Raw genomic sequence first — 21,432 nt, forward strand, 5'->3', positions numbered from 1 at the left:
ATTGAGATCAAGATAGAACTCCGGGGGCAGAGAGGTCGCACTTCCTCCGTCTCCAGGTGTCGATCCCTGCTTTATCTTTTTGTCGCAGACACATCATCGTATTTGCTTTTTGTATCTGAGGTTTCCTGTGTTTGTGACTATTTGGAGGACTTCGCTTGTCTTGGCAGTTTTGAGCCCATCTCCTCCTACGGTAGCTCAGAATCAAGCCCCTATGGGTGGCCTCGCATCCTGCAGAGACCGTGAGGTGGCCGTCCATCATGAGGCAGGTGCTGAAAGGCCTGGGCAGGAGCAATTTGTGACTTTGAAACCTCCACTTGAGCACATTGCTGGCACGTATCTAATTCATGACTCTTGGACCTTTGGAAGGCGAGAGTTGTGTGTCTTCTTCCAGGAGCTCATGGAGTCCAGACGTGTGAAAATTAGTGGCTTGAGGGGCAGCCTCTTAATTCCACTCCAGGAAGGTTTGCCCATGATTCTCTAGGATGTGTCTTTCTAGAAGGGAAGCTGTGGGTCAGGTACCTTCTGCCGTGTTCTCTGCAACATCCCAGCACTGGGTGAATAAAGAGAGTGCAGGCTCGGGGTGAGGAGGAAGCGCAGGGTTGGCTGTGCCCGGCTCCCTGCGGCCCAGCATTGGCAGACTCTGCTCCTGCCCAGAGCTTGTCTCGCATTCAAACAGGATTCCTTTTCCCTGAATCCACACACACACACACACACACACACACACACAGACACACACACACCCGCTGATCTCTTTACCTTCTACTCATCTCTCACTATGAAGCTCGGGAGGCCTGCCTGACCGGCCGGCCGGCAGGAGACTCTAGGCTCACTCTATGCTCTTTCTGCACCCGGGACCTGTTCCCACATCTGTGTGAGGGACATCCGCGTCCACGGTCACATCTCCAGCTCTGACCTCCCATCTGGGAGCCAGACCCCACTTCTCCCTTGACACCCTCTCAGTTGAAAGCTCCAAAGCCCCTCGACTCACATTGTCCAGAACGGACGCTGTGACCCTTCCCTCCTCTCTCTGACCCTCCAAACCTGGCCCCACTGATGTTCCCTCTCTTGGCAAGTGGTTACCTTTAAAAAAAAAAAAACAACCTCATCGATGTATGATTTATAAGCCATAAAATTCACTTGTTTTAAGTATACCACTTAATGATTTTCAGTAAGTTGGCTGAGTTGTGCCACCATCAGCTCCATGTGGGTTTGGAGTCTTTCCATCTCCCCTTTCTTCCTGCTTGCGTTTCATCCTCATCCCCGGACAACCGCTAACCTGCGCTCTGTCTCTGGATTTCCCTGTTGTGGACGTTCCCTCTGAGTGGGGTCATACCATACGAGGCCTTTTGTGTCTGGCTCTTTCACTCAGTGTCCCGGTTTTGAAGCTCATCCACGTTGTGACATCCATCAGTGCTTTGTTCCTTTTTACGGCCAAGTCCTATTTCATGGCGTGGATGGACCACATGTTGTCGGTCCATTCCCCAGTTGATGGCCAGTTGGGTTGCTCCACTTTTTGGCTGTGAACTTTCTCTGATTCCACTGTCTGAGCCAGGGCACAAGAGTTATCCCGAGCATTCCGTCTCCCCAGCTACCAGAACCAGTCCACTCCCAAGTCCTGCCCTTTGACCTTCTGAATCCCAGTGACCCTGTGTCACTCTCTCCACCCTTATCACCACCCCCACCCCACCCCTGTTACTGCCATCTTTCTCCTGGACCTTGAAGCTCCTGGGGAGCTTCAAACCACTCTTTCTTCTTGGAAGTTCCCCACACAACACCTATGGTGATTGGTTTTGATGTAGATACAATTGCCACCATGTGTACCCTGCCCCCTGTGAGTTCTTACTGTTCTCAGGATAAGGATCAGACGCACATGGCGCCCTGCCCCCCGCATCGCCCTGGGCAGACCCTCCGTGAGATGTCTGCGTGCCTTTCTCCTGCACTTCCCTCCCAGGTGTGACTTCGCTGTTACGGATTCAGGTGACTGCTTGGTCAATGTCCCTCTCCACGAGGGGGTCCTGTGTCTGTTCTGCTCATCCTTGTATCCCAGCGGCTGGGACAACGGAAGGAACAATGAGTGTCTGGTGAGAGAGTGAATGATTTCATCCAAACTCTTGCCTCTGTTGGGCGAGGAGGTGCCGTCTGAGCTGAGCCCCAGTTGAGGGTCTGCAGGGACAGGGAGCCTGAGGTGGAATGAACTCGATGTGTCGAAGCAGCAGAGAAGGCCGAGGGCCACTGGCTGGAGTGAGGTAGGAGGCCTTGCAAGACATCAGGGAGACGTTACTGGAGGCTGGGACTGGGGGTAGCAGGAGAACGTGAGGACCCAAGGACAGGTTCCCAATGACAGAGTCAACGTGGTGGGAGCAGATGTGGCTGTGCACACTCCTGCACACTCTTGAGGGTGTGCTCTGGCCAGGCGAAGGGTCCTTAATGATGACTTGTATCAACATGTTTTGAAATGTGATGCCTGCATCTTTGCAGTTTCTCAAAAAAGATGTGTTTTCTTTTCTTTTAAAAATTGAGATATAATTCACACACCATACAATTTACCCATCGAAAGTGTACACTTTGATGGGTTTTAGTAAATTTGCAGATGAGTGTACCCATCACTACAATTAATCTTAGAACGTTTTCATTACCCCGAAAGGAAACCCCATACCCATTAGTAGTCAGTCCCCTTTTCCTCTCCCTTAGTCCCTGGCAACCACTAATCTGCGGTCTGTTCTATGGATTTGCCTGTTCTGCGCATTCCATGTCAATGGAATCAGGCAATATGTCGACTGGGAGGTGGAGCCGTGTTTTCTCTTGTTGTCTGTTTCTTCTGTTGGAGACAAACCCATCCCCTTAAGTCTACCCCCAAAGCCAACGCTTACCCCATTGCTGCCTCAAATGTTGCCGTTAGATGACTTCGCATGTCATCCGGTAGCCCTGGCAACGTAAAGATGAAAAACTCTGCTATCAAAAAATGTATTTGTTTTTTGGGCTGCCATTTTGCTTTCAGATCTTCCTGTCCCAGAATGTACTCTCTTTCCTGCCTGCTAGTTTGCAAGGAAGTTCATTTAAGATTTTACACTTAATTAGAAAATTGGTTGTACATGACCCTGACGTGAGCACATTTTCTGCCCTAAAAAAGTCATTGAAGAGGACTCAATGGGCAGAAGGAGATGAGGTTCAAGAGCTTTGCTTGAGGCTGTGGAGTGTGATCCAGGGTTGACCCCAGTCCAGCCGGGGAGGCCCCACAAGAGGCTGAGGAACACCTTCGGTCTTGGTTTGATACCTTTTTTTTTTTTTTTTTTTTAGAGAAAGTTATAAATCAGGAAAAATACAAAGAATAATATCACAAAGACCAGTGTGTCTATTACACAAAATTGACAATGGTTAATGTTTTCTCATTTTTTAATCATGGAATTAAAACATTACTGATAAAATCCTCCTTGTCCTCAGGCCCAGTCCTGTCTCTTTTGAGGCCAACTGTCATGAATTCAGTGTGGATCCCTCTTGTCTCTTGCTCTCTTTTTGTATGTATCACTGATCACTATGTAGTGTTTTATTTGTTGTGTAAAAAAGAATATATATACCTGGTATCATATGGGGCATGTCATTTATAACTTACTTTTTCCATTTGCATTACATTTTTGAGATTTATCTTTATTGATATTATCCATCCATCAGTCATGCATCCATCCATCCCTCCATTTTTCCACCATCCTTCCCTCCATCCATCCACCCTTCCATTCTCTCTCTCCATCTCTCCATCCATCCACCCATGCATCCTTCCATCCATCCACCCACCCATCCATCCATCCACCCATCCACCCATCCATCCATCCGTCCATCCATCCACTCACCCATCCATCCATCCATCCATCCGTCCATCCATCCACCCACCCATCCATCCATCCATCCATCCATCCGTCCATCCATCCACCCACCCATCCATCCATCCACCCATCCACCCATCCATCCACCCATCCACCCATCCATCCATCCGTCCATCCATCACTCACCCATCCATCCATCCATCCATCCGTCCATCCATCCACCCACCCATCCATCCATCCACCCATCCACCCATCCATCCATCCATCCACCCATCCATCCATCCATCCATCCATCCACCCATCCACCCATCCATCCATCCATCCATCCGTCCATCCATCCACCCACCCATCCATCCATCCACCCATCCACCCATCCATCCATCCATCCACCCATCCATCCATCCATCCATCCATCCACCCATCCACCCATCCATCCATCCATCCATCCGTCCATCCATCCACTCACCCATCCACCCATCCATCCATCCATCCATCCATCCATCCATCCATCCACCCATCCACCCATCCACCCATCCATCCATCCATCCATCCATCCATCCATCCATCCTTTTGTGTTACAGAAATACGTGTTTTTGATCTTTGATTTCTACTCTGAGTGACCCTGCTATATCCTTTGTAGTAGATATTTGGATCACGTTTTGAGGGGATAGAAGGCATGGAATCTGGTTTTCTTTGTGGTTTTGTTAATCGGTTGCTAAGGCCAAAGACAGCCCCCTCCCCCGGCCCCCGACGTCCCTCTGCCTCCATTTTCTCTGTGATGTGGTGAGAATCAGCCTCATTGTCTCTAAACGGAGTGGTTTACACTTGACAATTTTAATCAAGAAATTGGTGAGTCATAAATTGTTTAAAACATAAGGGAACGCCCTGGGGCCGTCCCATGAATCAGGTCTTAATCATGTAGGTTATTATTCATCTCACATAGCCGCTTGCTAAAGGCCGAGCGGGGCTTTATTTTCACATGTATCGTTAAAAAACAAAAAACCTATATAGCCAGCATCCGTTTTGTGTGTTGTAAGGATTCGGTGCTGCACCTTCCTGTGAGACATTAGGTTAACGATTTAGATGTGAGAGAGTTTGGCTGGCCCCCCGGGTCTCCGGGTCCCCGTGGCCACACAACAGCGTCTGGCTTGGTGTGCTCTTCTGCTTGAGCTTAGCTCTGATACCCCCTTAAATCTCTTTGAGAAAGTAATGTTTGGGGAAAGTGGCTTTGGTCTGGAATATTACACATTCTGTAGGAAAGCTTTGTAAATCCGACATTGTGGTGAGAATGTTTTGGTTCAAAGGCCATGCTGGTGAAGATCAGATATCTCCTCCTCTCCCCGGTGTCCCTGGCTGATAAGAATTATCTGGAAGGTGGCAATGCCAGGGCCCCAAATCATCAATATTTAATTTTCTGTGTTAAATCCGGGGGTGAGGCTCTTTTCCAGCACCTTCGCTCTGTGGTTGGATTTCTGTGACTCCTCACGCCTGGGTCTAACTCTCGCTTCCTCCCGGTTCTGACAGGTCCCCTACCACCCTCCTCTCTGGGTGGGCGGAGGCTCTTATTCCACAGTGTCAGTGCAGGGTCTGTCGCCTCTGATATAGACGTGGCCTCACAGTCTCCCTCTCTCCCCCTCCAATCCACTTCACACCCCTGCCCGGTTAATCCTCCTGATTCATGGCCCCGCATGTGCTGGTGGGATGGAGCTGAAACTCATTAGCTTGGCCTTCGGGGATCCCTGATTCCAGCTCCCCCCATGCAGCTGTAACCCAGAGAGCTGGTCGGAGATTTCTGAGTGTTCCTTCTTGCGCGTGGGGGTGCTGACACCTCCCTCCAGGAGAACATAAGAAGATGATGCGTTTAACACACTGTCTTAGCCGGCCGGCAAGCACACGACGAGGGCTTTGTGTCTGCTGTCGGGAGCATGTAATTACTTCCCTGACTGCCCGTTCCTCCACTTCCGTCTACTGCTTCTAAGCGGGCTCCTCTCGCCAGCATCAGATCCTCTGCTTTGCTGTGGGCCTGCCTGAAATCACAGATATCGAAAGAGGAAAATTAACTCATCTCCAAGGAGTGCGTGAATCACAGGCAGAGCCCGAGTCCATGCCTTGCAGTTTATATCACCTTGACAATAGCAGAGGACACTGGCTAGCCCCTGAAAACTCACCAGGGCGCTCGGTCTGCCCGTCGCTTCACCACAGCATCAGGTGGCTGCTATTAAGATTTTACTGTTTGAAAAATGCTATTCTGATTGGAAAAATGAATCCATGGCCACTTTATCCTTTATTAGTGTTTAAACCTTCAGAAGCGCTAGCTTAACTCCCGGTCTTCAGCATCCTCGGATCAGGCTGTCCTTCCCCGTCAGGGTCACCCAGCGTTGCCCCATTCCATGTAAATGCCTTGTTTTCAGCTTCAAGTGTTACCCGTGACAGTGTTTCAGGGTTTGCTGCCCCATGTACCAGCCCAACGGGTCTTTGTCCACGGCGAAAAGCATTAATATTTCATTTGGACAATTGCATTTGGAAATTACTCAATTATGGTTTGGGTTGCCCTTGGTGTCGGCTGTTTTTCAAAAGTGTGCAAATGTGCAGATTGCACATGAACAGCTGTTCAAGGCCAGAACGCTCCTGAAGGCACCTTTCCGTGGCTTCTGGTAGCTTCTGTTTATTATGGGTCTTTTAAAAGGCATCATAAAGGAACTGATGGTGACATAAATCGTGACCACAGAGGAAGTGTTAAGTGCGAAATGTGCTTTGCGATGAGTGACATGCTCAGACACTTGGGTTTCTTTCAGCATATGCTGAGTTCTTGCTGAATGCTGCTTAGAAGCATCCTCAGAGCGGGGATATGTATGCTTACTAGGGTCTGTGTTTCCAGCTCTGGATCCCGAACGGGGTGATGCAGGGAGTGTCCACTCGGCACCAATACCCCCAAATGCTTTGGCACTTCTTGCCTCATTCTTCTCGCTTTTTCTGAGTGGCAGTCGACAGTGAGTTAGGTGGATTTAGGTCTCACCTGAGGAACGTGCCTGAACGGATGCAGCGCAGGTAGTGGCACCTGAATGCGTCTGTAATTCAACCTTGTGTTGTTGATGGTTCTTCACTCGGCCTTCAGACAGCCCGCTGTCACGATACGTATCTTATGGAGCATAATGTTTACCATTCTTTCAAGCTCTGTCTAGACACTCCCTTACCCTTGGAAAATCTTACAGAACAGCCCTTGTCATCCTCTCCCATTTCACAGGGCCCGAAACAGATTTGGAAGGCAATTTACTCTCTTACGTGAAATTCTCTTTCTGTGTTGTTGCAAATCAAAACAGCCTTGTCCGACTTCTGCCTCCTTCTGCCCCGGCAGGCCAGCTACCCCAGTATGGGTGGGCACATGACCCAAAAACACAAGGTTCTGGGATACTCCATGGATCCTGTGAGTTAGTTGACCACACGGACGTGGCTCACCATGGGCACGTGGCCCTCAGTGTGTTGTAGAGACTTGCTCGTGGTCACACAGTGTTATGGGCTGAGTTGTGTCCCCCAAATTCCTATGTTGGACTCTCAACCCCCAGCACCTCAGAATGTGACTGTATTTGGAGATGGGGCCTTTAAAGAGGTGATTAAAGGAAATGAGGCCATTAGAGTGGACCCTAATTCAGTGTGACTGGGGTCCTCATAAGAAGAGGAGATCAGGACACAGAGGGACGACCATGTGAGGACACAGGGAGGAGACGGCCGTCTACACGCCCAGGACAGAGGCCTCAGGAGGAACCAGCCCTGCCCACACTGTGATCTCGGACGTCAGCCTCTAGGACCGGGAGACAATAAATCCCATTGTCTCAGCTGCCCAGGCTGTGGGACTTTGTAACGACAGCCCTAGAAAACTCATACACAGCTTACGTGACAGACCCGGGCTGGGCGTCTGCCTCTGCCCGTCTCTAGTGCCGTGTTCTTCCTACCATGTGCAGGTGTTTTCAGGTTTTAGCCTCACAGCTTGCAGAGTGGCTGTAGCTCATGTTGGCCATGCAGGACACTGGGTTTCTCTCGCTCTTCCTCTTAGGTTTGAGTTTGGCCATGAGCTCTCCCGGTGGAAGGGCCGGGGTTTCACACAGGCTGCTGACGTGGCTATACCCACAGCTCTGCAGACTCGGGTGGGGCCGTCTCCCCTCTCAGGATCTTTGCTGTCATTAAACAGATGATCTGTTCACAGTGCACTTGGTACAGAGCAAGTCCTCGCTCAGCATCCTCATCATGATCAGAACCGGAGCTTCCCTTGCTGGTGGATTCTATCAGCCAAGAGCGTTCCACCTCTGGAACTTTGTATTCAGCGCCATTCAGTTCCATCGACATTTACCCAACTGCAGGTACAGTTATGCAAAGAAAAAGATATAAACCCATGTCCTCACACAGCAGCTCCTAGTCTGGAGCAGGGAGGGGCTCTCTCATCAGCTGAATGTTGGAGTGATGCCGAGAGAGAGCGAGCGAGAGGAGGTACATGAGATACGTCTTGGAAGAAGATGTAGATGGTTCCCCTGTGCTAGGATGTGCCTTCTTCTGTGGATCAGGGCGTCTAGGGTGCTGAGAAACTTAAAGAGAGCTGAGGCTGGCCTGAAGGAATCCTGGGAGCCTCCCTGGGTGTCGGAGTGCTGTATACATCATTAAATCAAGGCTGATGTCAGTCACAAACCGCTTCTCTCCCTGTTTTGCAGTTCTCTACCATGTCAGCCCCCTCCCATTCCCAAACCGCCCAGATCCCATGAGGAATGCACTGCTTGTCAGGAGAGGAGGGAGAAGCCACTCTGAGTTGGGTCTTGGAGATCTCGTTACATCCACTTGCAAGTTTTCTGTGTCTTAAGCCACCAGCTCAGCCCAGACACAGCAGAAGGTTTTCAGATGGATCTGGACGTCTTGGCACTTGGGATGTCGCACCGGGAGATCAATGAGTGGCAGACACTGACTCCTACCCGTCAGCTGGGAGAAAGGGAGGAGAAGCTTTATAAGGCAAAGTACACGCCGGTCCCACTCTCCTAGTGGGCAAGAAATGCAGGATGGAGAGGCTGCGACCTGCAGGCTGGGCAGGAGGGAGCAGGGTCAGCCAGATTAGCTTGGACTGCGGGTCTTGGGCAGTCAGCCCAGCTCCCTGGGTTCAACTCAGGGTGCTTAGTGGTCAGCTCAGCCTGGGGTAGGCCAGAGAGGTGCCATTGAGAGGCCGAGTCCTGGACCCCGTGGGAAGTGTGAGTGTGATTTCAGCTGGCAGATGAGGAGGGGTGGGGACGGTCAGCTGGAGGCACCAGTGCACAGAGGCATAGACGGCCTGGCATTCCAGAGAATTGCCAGCGAGTGGGTTTGGCATTGTTGCAATGTGTGTGTGTTTTTGTGTATGTGTGTATGTGTTTGTACGTGTGTTTGTGTTTTTATGTGTTTGTGTGTGTGTGTGTGCATGTGAGTGTGTGTGTCTGTGTGACTGCATATGTGTATGGGGTTGGGGCAATGGCAGAGGGGAACATTGACAGGCAGGACGAGTCATGAGAAGGAGGCAGGGTCCAGACCGTGGTCAGTCTTTCCCTGTGTCCCTTGGGTAAGGGCGCAGGCCCTGAGCCCCAGGCAGTGGAGTCACCGGTTTGAGAAGGGACACTGGTGGCCAGTCTCAAGGAAGACGTGTGTGTCTGGGAGGCGTGCCGGTGAGCTCAGTGCAGGGGCCGCTGGAGTGACCCACATGAGAAAAGATGGGCCTGTTGGGCTGTGGGGGTAGGACAGATGAGGACTTAAGTGCTTGAGGCCCTGGATTAATCCAGACTGAACTAGAAGGTGCAAGACAGGGAAAAGTCAAGAACATCTCCCGGACTTCTGGAATGGGAGGCGGTGCAGCCGTTGAGGTTGGGAAGGATGAGGTAGGACGGAAGAAAGCAGAGGTGGAGGGGGTGTGGGGATCAGTGTGGGACGAGTTGAGTTAGATTGGGTGTCACCAGCAAACAGTCGACATCTGACTTACTCATTTGTTAGCTGGCGTCCAATTCTCCATGTGTTTCCCTGGTCTGTGTACTTAGGTTCACGGTCAGCGTGTTCTTTTGTAGTGGACGCCCTGGTTAGAGTGACCTTGCACCATTGTCGGGCCGAGGAGCTGCTTCCAAGTTTTGTTATTTTTTGTCTTGTGGGTTCTTACTGGGGTGAAAATCTTTGTTTGAAATGCTTTGTTGTTCTTCCAAAGCGCGGTCGTTAGGGGGCAGGACACTGTGTCCGTAGCTCACCTCTGCTTCATCCCAGAGAGGCAGCCGTGGTTCATCTCGGTAGTGCTGTTCATGACACATCTTCCCCTAAAGCTGTTGGTTGGTACCTTGAAGGCTAGACTTTACTTCTTTGAAAAAATTACTTAGAATCTCCCAAATTTTGTCCCTTGTTATGGAGGTGAAACTGTTTCTCTCTTGTAATTGTCAGTGTTCAATATTGGGGCAAATTGACAGGTAATTGGAAAATCTGAAAAAGGCAGTATGTCCCTGATCCATGAAGCACCTGACTGTAAATATTTTCTTCAGTTTTCTTGTTGATTATCAAATGTTTTATCATTTTCTCGCATGAAGGGTGGCCGTGTACGTGTGTGGAGAGGAAAAACATGTCAGAGTGAAGACTCACTGCTGGGCAGACTTGACTTGCGTTCAGATTGAACCTCCAGCACTTTCTAGACATGTGACCTTGGGGTAATTGAGTCTCTGAGGCTCAGCTTCCTCATCAGGAAAATGGGAATAATAATAATGATTGTTACTATGTTACTATTAATAATATACATAATATTATAATATAAATAAATATTACATAATTATAACCTATAAATATAATATAATAATATTATATTAATAACAATCATTATTATATCAATAATGGTTACTGTAACACTAATAACAATAATGTACACTCCTGGTTGTGGTGAAGGTAAATACAATTAGCACAGTTTCTGGCATATTAGGATTCAATAAATGTTAACCATGACTGTGTCATCATCACCATCACCACCACTAGCATCATCATCATCATGACCATCATCATCATCATCACCACCAACATCATCATCACCACCATCATCACCAGCATCACCACCATCACCATCACCATCATCATCCCCACCATCATCACCATCACCACCATCATCATCACCACCATCATCACCACCGTCACCATCACCAGCATCATCACCACCATCATTATCACCATCATCATCATCATCATCATCATCGTCACTATCATCATCAGCATCACCACCATCATCATCACCATCATCACGACCAACATCATCATCAACATCACCATCACCATCATCATCATCATGATGCTTAATGATGCTCCTTAAGGGGCACCATCATCATCATCATCATCGTGATGCTAGGCTCTGAGCTCCTTAAGGGACAAGGTCCTTGTCTCAGTCATCTCATGTCCCCCCACCCACAGCCACCTGGGTGCTGATGTAGAACCCTTCATGAAGAAGATAGAGATGCTAAAGGAGAGATGTTTTCTCAAGCAACTCTTTAATGGAAGTGGCTGGGGGCTGGAATACCTGAGACCTGGCCCATCTTTGCAATCCTCCCTGTATTGTCTGTGAATCTTCCAGCAAATCACTCACCTCTTGAGAACACCTGTAACAAATTACAGTCATGCACCGCATCACAACGTTTTGGTCAATGATGGACTGCATATATGGTGGTGGTCCCATAAGATTAGTACCATACAGCCTAGGTGTGTAGTAGGCTCTACCATCTAGGTTTGTGTAAGTGTACTCTGTGATGCTCGTACAATGATGAAATCGCCTAATGGTGCATTTCTCAGAATGTCCCCGTTGTTAAGCAATGCATGACCATATGAAGGAATACCCATTTTGCAGGGCTGTAGGGACACAGGACTCTGACACCAACACTCCCCAAGAAGAACATTACTCTACCATGCATCACAGTGGTAACAAGGGGACGAGGAAGCGTCACTTCAGGTAGAAACTGTCCTCGGCGCTCCACCTGCCAACCTCGTCACTGTTCCCGGATTCCCCCCTGCTTTTTCTTAAGCTGGGCCTCGACGTGAAATTCCCACCCCAGACTCTGACGTCCTTTTCGTTCCTGGGCATTGTCTGTGGTGTCGATGGTCTGTGATGCCCTCCCAGGCAGGGTTACCCACTGCTCCCTCTGGGCCTCCAAGGGGGCTGGCTTGGGCATTGATTGTCACCTTTTCCATGTCGAATGATAGTTGAGTCTTTCACCACTGCAAATATTGGTGTAGGGCTGGTTTGCCCATTATCGTTTTTGTGGCTCCCAACTTTCATTCCTTCAACAAATACGGATCTCCTATCCAGTGTCAGGACTGTCTTTGGAACTGGGCTTTGCCTGATGGGGTGCTCGGTAAGCAAGGGGGCGAGTCGATGAGGGTAAGTGAAGGAGTGAAGCAGGATTCATCCACATGTCTTCTGAGCTGGCTGCACCGTGGGCTCCTTGAGCCAGTGTCAACATGTAGGCATCACCCATCACATTCAAAGGGCAGGGAGTTACCAGGGAGCTCTTGTCTCAGAGAAGGTGACCATGGCGATGCTGTTCTTTACTGCCACCGTCCGTGGCAGGCACTTCACTTGAGTGTTAGTTACTGTGGCTGCCGTAACCAACTACCAGAGACAGACAGGACAGGCGGGGAGGGCGGCTTAAACAACAGACATTTATTGTCTCACAGTCTCAAGGCTGGATGTCCAAGAGCAGGGTTTCAGCAAGGTTGGTTCCTCCAAGGGCTCTGGGGGAGAGTCCATTCCAGGCCCCTCCCGCAGCTTCTGGTGGTTTGCTCAGAATCTTTGGTGTTCCTTGGCTTGTGGAAGCATCACCTCCATCTCTGCCTCTGTCTTCACATGGCGTTCTCCGTGTGTGTGTCTGTGTCCAAATTTCCTCTTTTTATAAGGACACAGTCGTATTGGATTAGAGCCCATCCTACTCCTCTATGACCCCATCTTAATTTGATTATGTCTACGAAGACTCTATTTCCAAATAAATCACATTCACAGATAAAGGGAGTTCAGACTTCAATGTCTCTTTGGGGACACAATTCAACCCATAATGACATATATTATTTATGTTCCGTCTGATACTTACAACAACCCTGCAAGTTAAGCACTGGCCCAGTTTCTCATCATGGAAACGGGGGGACTGCTGGGTTGGTAGGTTTACCCAGGATCACAGGGTTAGTGTATGCAGTGGGGTTGCAAACCCAAGCCTTTCGACCTCCAAGCTCCAGCTCCTTCTAGAAGTTTCTCAATGGGGCCATCTTGGCAGTTTTTGGAGCAAGACAGTCCTTCATTGTGCACGACTGGTCCCTGCACTGCTCAGACTCCTCATCCCTGGCCCACCCACTAGGTGGCAGTGGCACCAGTCTCTGCAACCACCTACAGTGCCACATGGGTCCCCTGGGAGGCGATTCCCAGCCTCTCCTCCGCTCAGCACCCACTCGCCAGCAGGATCTTTTCTGCTGGCCACAGAGAGCGAGGCTCGGCCTTCCTTGGATGCTGGCATTAAGGGAACTTGAGTTAGGTGTCCATGTAGTTGGAACCAGAGGCCAACGGTGATTGCTGAGATAGGAATTGGCGAGTTGTCAATGACCCCACATGGCCACATCTATAGGGCTTGTTGGCTGTGCCTGGAGTTTCCAAATGTTCCTCTCGCTCAGCCAAGGATGGGCGGGGTGTGTCTGGCGGTCACCGAAGTGAACAACCAGCCCCCACTCAGCCCCATACCCCCTGAGGAGTAGTTCTGAGAGTTACCTTTGAGTTCAGCCTTTGACATCGGAGAGAGACAGACGGAGCATTCATGTACTGGGTCAGGTCTCCTGGGCGACGGGATTCTGTGCTGGCTGCTGATCCCACCTCATTGTTGAGAACAGTGGAATCATCTTACTCAGCGAGGAGGAACGTACCTCGAGGCCCGGGGAGATAGTGGTGGGGCCTTTTACATCCTCAGGCACACAGAATCCCCTGGTAGAGAATTGGTTCCAGCCTCATATTCAGTCACACCTCATTTATTTCTGAATGCTTTTACGGTGATAAAGCAAATTTTGAGCCCCTGCTGATGGCTATACAACAGAATATAATTTTAATTCAATAAAAATTAGAAGTCGCGGTGAGAAGCGGATTTGGCCTGGCGTTTGTTTTTGCTGGCCTATTGCTGAGTCTCACAGAAGGGACCTGAGCGCACGACCAAGCAGTGTCATTCTGCTTCTTAGCAGCGCTGTTACAATTTTCAAAAGTGTTCGTGATTGGTTGGTATCATCGACAATACTTAACTTTTTTGAAAATTAGCTCTTGTGGCAACTGATGTGATTTTTCCGTAATTGCCTTCCTTTACGGTTTGGGAGGGGTGGTGCCTGTTTTCCAAGCTGTTATGTTGAGAGTCAGCGTGGGGCGTATGGACTCCCCCGTCAGTGAGGCGAGCAGACGAGACGTCCACCCGTATCTGAAATGTCAAAGGGCGGCCCACGTAAAAATTAAGTCACGGTGGGGTGCGCTCAAATCGTGGTTCTCAACGTGCGTTCCTAGGACCAGCAGCAACAGCATCACCTTGAAACTTGAGAGAAATGAGGTTCTGGGGCCCAGAACTGCTGAATCAGACACTCTGTCGGGAGGGGAGGGGGTCTACAGTCTGTGTTTTAACAAGTGCTGAAGTTTGAGAAGCACAGACAAGTAAGAGAACGGGCTGAGGCACTAGGTGGTTACTGACTACCGGAAATCAATGGTAATTGATTTCTGCAGGTACCGGTGATTCGAGTGAATGGTGAGAGTTGAGGCCACAGAAAACAATGGCTTGATCTTGGCTTTTCTCTTTTTATATTTACCCGTGTCTCCATCCAAGCGACAAGAAGGTCTTATTTTTCATCCTGAAAGGCCAGGGGGTCCATTGCTCAGAGAAATTATGAGGACGGGATGGAAACACCTTTGCCATCTCTGGCCGCGTGCCCAGGTGGGCTGCTCAGGTGGCATTCTGCATCACTACTCGAATGTCTTTGTCCTTCCCTGCAGAAGTGCATTCGATTTAACCCGGACGCCACGGTGTGGGTTGCAAAGCAGCGGATTCTGTGTTCGCTGAACCAGAGCCTGAAGGACGTCCTGAACTATGGGCTGTTCCAGCCGGCGAGCAATGGGCGCGACGGGAAGTTCCTGGACGAGGAGCGGCTCCTGCGAGAGTACCCGCAGCCTGTGGGCAAGGGTGTCCCCTCCCTGGAGGTACCGGTCATTGCTCACAGCCTGGGCACGGTGGGGGAGGGGGACCCTCACTAAACTCCAGATTTGATTTGGATTGAGAAATGACCCCCAAATTAAAAAATCGGTTTCGGTCTTGAGGTCGCCCCTAATTTTGTTGTGATTCGCAGACCATTTGTTTTCTTACCACAGATTTGACGAATTTGTTGGAGAGAAATCTTGGTGTGAGCAAAGCATGGATCTGGCTCAGGCTCCTGTCACCAGGACCTATGAGTCCTGGGATGCAGAATGGGGCTTGCTTCCGCTCCCTGAGTCAGTCTTGTGCCCTTGGGCATAGGGTGGCCAGTGGCCCTCCAGCTGTTATCAAAAGCACAATTTCCTTTCTGCCTCTTGCTCAGGAAATGACCTGTGGGCTCTCTGAGCTGCTACAGCTGGTCACATGCTCTTGGGCCCACCTCATAGGGCGGTTGATGCATGAGCTGGGCGGCCTTACACACCTCCACATGAAGTGTGAGCCAGTCCCTGCCTTTCTGACCCTGGCTTGCTGCACCCCGGGTTTACATACAGTATTTCCCCTGATCTGTTAAGAAGGTTATACGAGAGGCCAGAAATGTGGTCATTTCTATGACTGCACGACACGTCGCTACTGTTATTACGTGGTTGTATTCATTTCAGCTTATCAAACAGTGAGAGACTGTAAGTGTGGGCAGTAGCTGGCATTTGAGGAGTCTGAGTGGGTTCTACAATATTCTCAGTGACTGGAGATTACTCTGAAGTCAGAGATGTCGTGGACACGAATTCAGAACCCAAGCACTCCCTCGTCTGCTCGTTTCTAGGTCTGATGGTGACTTTGAGGCTGAGGTTTTGGGGATCTCCATTTAGGTGGAACATGTCAGACCTGGGGAAGGGTGTCAGTGGAGGAAGAGACAGGATGCCACTTGGAAGATGTTCTGACCTCAGTTTGCTCATCTGTCAAATGAGTATCCATTGAAAAATCCCTTGTTGGGGTCTGTTATGTGCCTGACACTTTCTAGGCGTGTCCAGCGTGCACAAGACAGTCGAGGTCGGGTCTGGTGGAGCCTCCACTCCAGTGGGAGATGACAGGTCAGGAACAGTAAATAAACAGTTCATTTAGGGGGCTGATAGTTTCTGTCACAACAGTAAACCAGGGCGAGGAGACCAGGAAGTCCAGAGCCTACTCTGATCAGAAAGCCTCTTGGAGGAGGCGACATTGCTCTGATCTGAAGGCCCCCTTATGGCCTGTCCCCTCACTGCCTGAAAAATGGACAAGAGAAAGCATGTGAAAGCACAGCGTAACCTGGGCAGGGCTGTGTCGTGCCTTTGAGAAGAGCGGGCATGGGTGTCCTCTTTCTGATGTCCTTGTGGGAGGTGAGGTAAGAGGTTTGCACGAAAGCATCTGACTCTTGAGTTCATTGCCCCATGTGGGCATGTGGGCTGTGGTGTCAGATGAACTGGGTCCAGTCCTGGTCGCTGTGCAACCTTGAGTGCCCCACCCAGCCTCTCTGAGCCTCAGATTGCCAGCTCTGAAATTGAGGCAACGTTAGCACGGCCTTCTTGGGTGGCTGTGAGGCTCAGATGAGGGCTTCCACTCAGCATAAGGCCTGGCCTTGGCGAGTGCCCAGAGCTGGTGTGGCAGCTGCTGCTGTCATTAGCTCTCATTGCCATAAAAGAGCTGTTTACCCTTACATTCACTTGTCTCCCAGGGCCACCGTCCTGCCAGGTGACACGCTGTGCAGAGCTGAGCCGGGCCTGGGGATGGATGCGTTAGGGGCAGGCGTGGAGCTGAGCTCTTTGCCTTGGACAATTTTGGTAAAATATGGTTAGCTAACTGTACTTAGGAAACATGGAGAAAACAGCAAGAGAAGGGTTTCTGTTTCTGAGTCTGCATCCCTCTGTAGCCGTGAGCTGTGAAGGTTTATGACTCTGCAAGTAGACTCTCCTCCTCAGTACTTACCCTCCTGCCGAGAGGTGTTATCAGCTCTAGCATATTCCTTTATAACTAGAAAAAGTACCCATCGATTTGAATTCCTTCAGACTTTTCAGGTCGCTGTGCAACTCCGAGCGAGGGTGTTTTTGCTCCCCCCGTCTTGTTGGAACTCCTCGGAGTGGATGGAATTGGGGGGAAGTGGGGGAGGAGGAATAAAACATCATCGGTCCAGTGCCAGTTCTGTGCCAGGAAGCTTATATTCAATCCTCGGGACACCTGGGAGCCTTGTGTTGTTATCTCCATGTGACAGATAAGGAAACTGAGGCTGAGATGGGGCAAGTGTCCAGCACAAAGTTACTCCGACGATAGGACGGTGGTGGGGCTGGAATTGGAACAGATGTCTCAACTCGAAATCTCAGTGACTCCCAGACTATTGGCGTCCTTCCCAAACCTCTGTAGTGTCTCCAGCACTTTCTACTTGACAAGGGGTCAGGGTACCTGGGAGAGGCGGGGAGGCATTAGGCAAAAGGTGCCAGGGAATCAGGAAGCCGACTCTGACACCAGGGCCACTTCTTGGGCGCTATTACAACATCTGAGCAACATGTGCTTCTCGGTTCTGACAATGTGATTTCCAGATCAAGGGAGGTGCCGAGGTTTAAGGGAATGAACCCCAGCCCCAAAGTCCCAGGCAAAGGCTGCAGGTGCCAGAGGAGGTGGCTTCCCCAGACCAGGGCTTCTAATGCATGTTTTAATAAAGGTTGAAGACACAGAAGAAAAATCTGGCAGATGAAGCGGCATCCTCATTGTTAACAGTGCCACGCTGAGGACAGGCAGATTCCCACGCACAGAGCCATGGTCTCCTAGTAATGCAGAGGGTGCTGAACGTGGCAGGCAACTGTGCTTCTCTACCAGTGGATCTCAACTCCTTCCTCCTTTGGGTTGCTCTTGTTGTTTTATGGCTTTTTACCCAAGTGGCTGCAGAATCTCGGCAAAAGTTATTCTTACGATGGCGTAGGCTCTGCGGTACGAGTACAGTAGTTGATCTCACACTTGAAGAGTTGCTGTGGAGCCCCGGTCTTTGGTGAAAGAGCCCAGGAGAAGGCCGTTTGTCCTCTGAACAGCCGTGTGTAATGCTTACTTGGTTGTCTTTTTTTCTGTTTCTGCGCCAGTTTCGATATAAGAAGCGGGTGTATAAACAAGCCAATCTGGATGAGAAACAGCTGGCAAAGCTACACACAAAGGTAAGTAGGGACGGTTGTCACTTACGATCCTGGTGTTCTGTCGTTTGTCTTCGCCATCATCTTCAGAGACCAGGGGAGCTCTTTGGGAGGGTTCTTCTTCCTGCGAGAGCTGATGGGGCACCTGGTGCGAACCTGTCGTGGTGAGAGGCGGGGTAGGGATATACAGGTGGACCAGGCCCACTTCACGCTGCCCGGGACCTTCCCCACGGCCCCCAGAAGGGTGTCCACCACAGCCCCCCACCTTAAATGCCACTGTCATCTCCTCCTGTATAATGAAAATACATCAGATGACAACTTGAAAGTGAAATAATGCCACTTAGTAGAGTGGAACCCCACTTTATGCTTGTCTCCTGGCTGTTTCTGGGAGGAGGGTGGCCGTTCTCTCTGAGCCATTGATGCTGAAATGGAAGACAACACTGAAGTAGTTTTCCACTGCTGTCGCTTGAGTGCAAAGCTGATTAATGTGCTCTTTGCATAAACTGCACAGATGTGGGCAATGGGAATGAAGGAGGGTGTTAAGGCAAAGAGCCGTGGGCTGTGTTCTATGGAATGCTCAGTTCCTGGCTGCACGTACTGTGCGCACCTGTGCCCAGGGAGCCCGTGCAGCCGGGCTGGTATGCCATGGGCACGTCTGCACTTCGTCAGGGATGCTGTGTGTGTCCAAGGGGATGCTGGAGCAGGAGCACATGCTGGGCACCTCCCTTAACACTGAGGAGGACGTGTGATACTCCAGGATGCTCGTGGGTGCCCAGCACCACAGAGCCTGTGGCATAGTCGGGACGCTCCCTGAGCAGCCTCCCTTAGCTGCTCCTGATGCTGCCCAGGTGAGCTCACCTGTAGCTGTGAGCTCACAGAGGGCGTTCTCAACCAGCAGGGCCCTCCGATTTGATTCAGGATGGACGTGTGGGTTTTTATTATGTTCAGTAGGTTCTAATTGCCATTATCATGATTTACTTTTGTGCTGAAATTGTCTGGATGTGGCCAGTGGCAGCACGTCTGCCTGGCTCTGTGCCCCCTGGCATGTCCCTACCATCCTTTCAGTGCTGATGACTTTATGACACAACAAGATGCTCGGGCCATTCTGCACTTTCCCTGTCCAGCTCTGGAATTCACCTGGACAGTGCTGTTTAGACCCCAAGGTCTGGGCATTTCTGGGTTGGTTTGTTCTTCTTTTTTTTTTCTTTTTGGTGAGGAAGATTAGCCCTGAACTGACATCCGATGCCAGTCCTTCTCTTTTTGCTGAAGAAGACTGGCCCTGGGCTAACATCCGTGCCCATCTTCCTCTACTTTATATGGGACGCCGCCACAGCATGGCCTGACAAGTGATGTGTAGGTCCGCACCTGGGATCCGAACCTGCAAACCCTGGGCCCCCAAAGTGGAATACGAGAACTTAACCACTATGCCAACGGGCCAGCCCCCACCTCTGGTTTTTTTGATTACCCTCTGATGTGTAGATAAAAATGTGTGAACTTTTTAAGACTGTCACTTGGTAAGTAGCAATGGAGGTGAAAAGTGAGACCAAGCGTATCTTACGTCTTTGTGCATTTGTTAATTTCTAGTCTTGGAAGGTATGGAAAACATTCAGGTGGAGATTGGCCCATGTCAGCAGTCTGAAAGGTCCAGGGGCTGCAAGGGTCGAAACCACCGTTGCTTCCCTCCAGTGTGTTTTAGGAGGGATGTGGAGTGCGGGCCGAGAACTAGGCCACTGAGAAGAGTTTGATTTCTCAGATGGAGGCGTATGGGATACTGCGATTATGATCATACAGCCTGAGCTGCCTGCCTGATGGACGGGAAATCATTATTTTTCCTATAGACGAGGCTGGGAAAGGCTGAGGAAACATCTCTCCCCGTCAAGGTTGACCTGCTGATCCCTTTGATCTCATGAGAAGTGAATATCTCCTTCACCCTGAGTCGCTCGGTGACTAGGCGTCCCTGTTTCTGCCCGTGTGGCCACGTGGTTAACCAAAAAGTGGATTAAACTGAGTGAGCGGCTGCCCTGTTTGCTCTCCATCACGGCTGCTGCTTTAGAGATTAGAACACAAATGCCAGTCCTTGGGCCTCGCTCACCAGAGCTGGGGTCAGAAGGTCTGGGGCGGACCCTGGAAACTGTAGTTTTTCAAAGTGGTCCAGGTGGCCACTTTGCTTTCCTTTTGAGAGCAAAGGAACGTCCCCATGGCTCTCGGCAAGGACAGCGAGCGGTGAGGACTTCTAAAACATTCCTCCAGGACAGGCTGAGTGCGTTGGGCAAGCGCTGGACTCCGCGCTGGCCCTGGGGTTCCAGAAGCAGAAAGTGGCTGCCTGGTGAGCCCCGGGGTGGGCACTGGGCCCCCATCAAGGGGCGGCTCTCCCTCCATAGGGGAGGCCAGAGTGCACCCTGTCAGGAGCCTTCCGATGGCCTGCAAAGACGTTTCTGGTTTTTTATTTTTCTCTTTAGACCAATCTGAAAAAGTGCATGGATCATATTCAGCACCGTGCGGTGGAGAAGATCGTCAAACTGCTGGAACGAGGCCTGGATCCGAATTTCCACGACCTGGAGACTGGAGGTAGGTGCTTATGGAGAGGACTCGATGAACTTCGCCGAAGCATGGGTTCAGTTAGGAAAGGTGGTCCCGCTACTCAGATTACACGTGCATATGCAGCGTGTACGCCTTACGTGGTTTTTAAGGGTGCTTGCTCACTCCTCCGTGAGTTCTAGATGCACCTGTGAGTGCTCCCACCATCTCTCTCGAGCCAGCACGGCACCTGGCACATAGTAGGTCGTCACTACATATCTGTTGAACAAGTGGCGAATGAATGACAGCACGTATTGAGTGCTGTGTGCCAGTCTTGGAAGACATGCATGCGCATGCAAATGTCTCACTCCCCCTGCTGGAGACCAGGTTCGGTATGCGTGTGGGCCTCTACTCACGTGTGGACTAAAATGCAGGGGTTCCCAGCTTCAGGCCCATTGACATTTTGGGCTAGACAATTGTTTTTTTTAACAATTCCAAATGAGCACTAACTTTTATTTAATCTTATCTTTTCTCTTTTTTCCCCCCAGTTTTATTGAGATATAATTGACATGTAACAATGTATCAGTTTTAGGTGTACAGCGTTAACGATTCGATATATGTGTGTATTGTGAAATGGTCACCACAATGAGTCTGGTTAACATCTATCACCACACTTAGTTACAAATTATTTTTTCTTATGGTGAGAACTTTTAAGATCTACTCTCCTAGCAACTTTCA

At 50.2% G+C, this 21,432-nt stretch overlaps 1 protein-coding gene across 1 annotated transcript in view; it reads left to right on the top strand.

Annotated features, from left to right (window-relative positions):
- Positions 1-21,432, top strand: part of SHANK2 (SH3 and multiple ankyrin repeat domains 2) — a 572,646-nt gene that overhangs the window by 92,021 nt on the left and 459,193 nt on the right. The window contains exons 3-5 of the mRNA XM_058526174.1: positions 14,833-15,036; positions 18,130-18,201; positions 20,637-20,745. Of these exons, the coding sequence (XP_058382157.1) occupies positions 14,833-15,036; positions 18,130-18,201; positions 20,637-20,745 (385 nt within the window). The remainder of the gene's footprint in view (positions 1-14,832; positions 15,037-18,129; positions 18,202-20,636; positions 20,746-21,432) is intronic.

The sequence above is a fragment of the Diceros bicornis genome, chromosome 31 (genome assembly GCF_020826845.1).
Source record: "Diceros bicornis minor isolate mBicDic1 chromosome 31, mDicBic1.mat.cur, whole genome shotgun sequence".
NCBI classification, from domain to species: domain Eukaryota; kingdom Metazoa; phylum Chordata; class Mammalia; order Perissodactyla; family Rhinocerotidae; genus Diceros; species Diceros bicornis.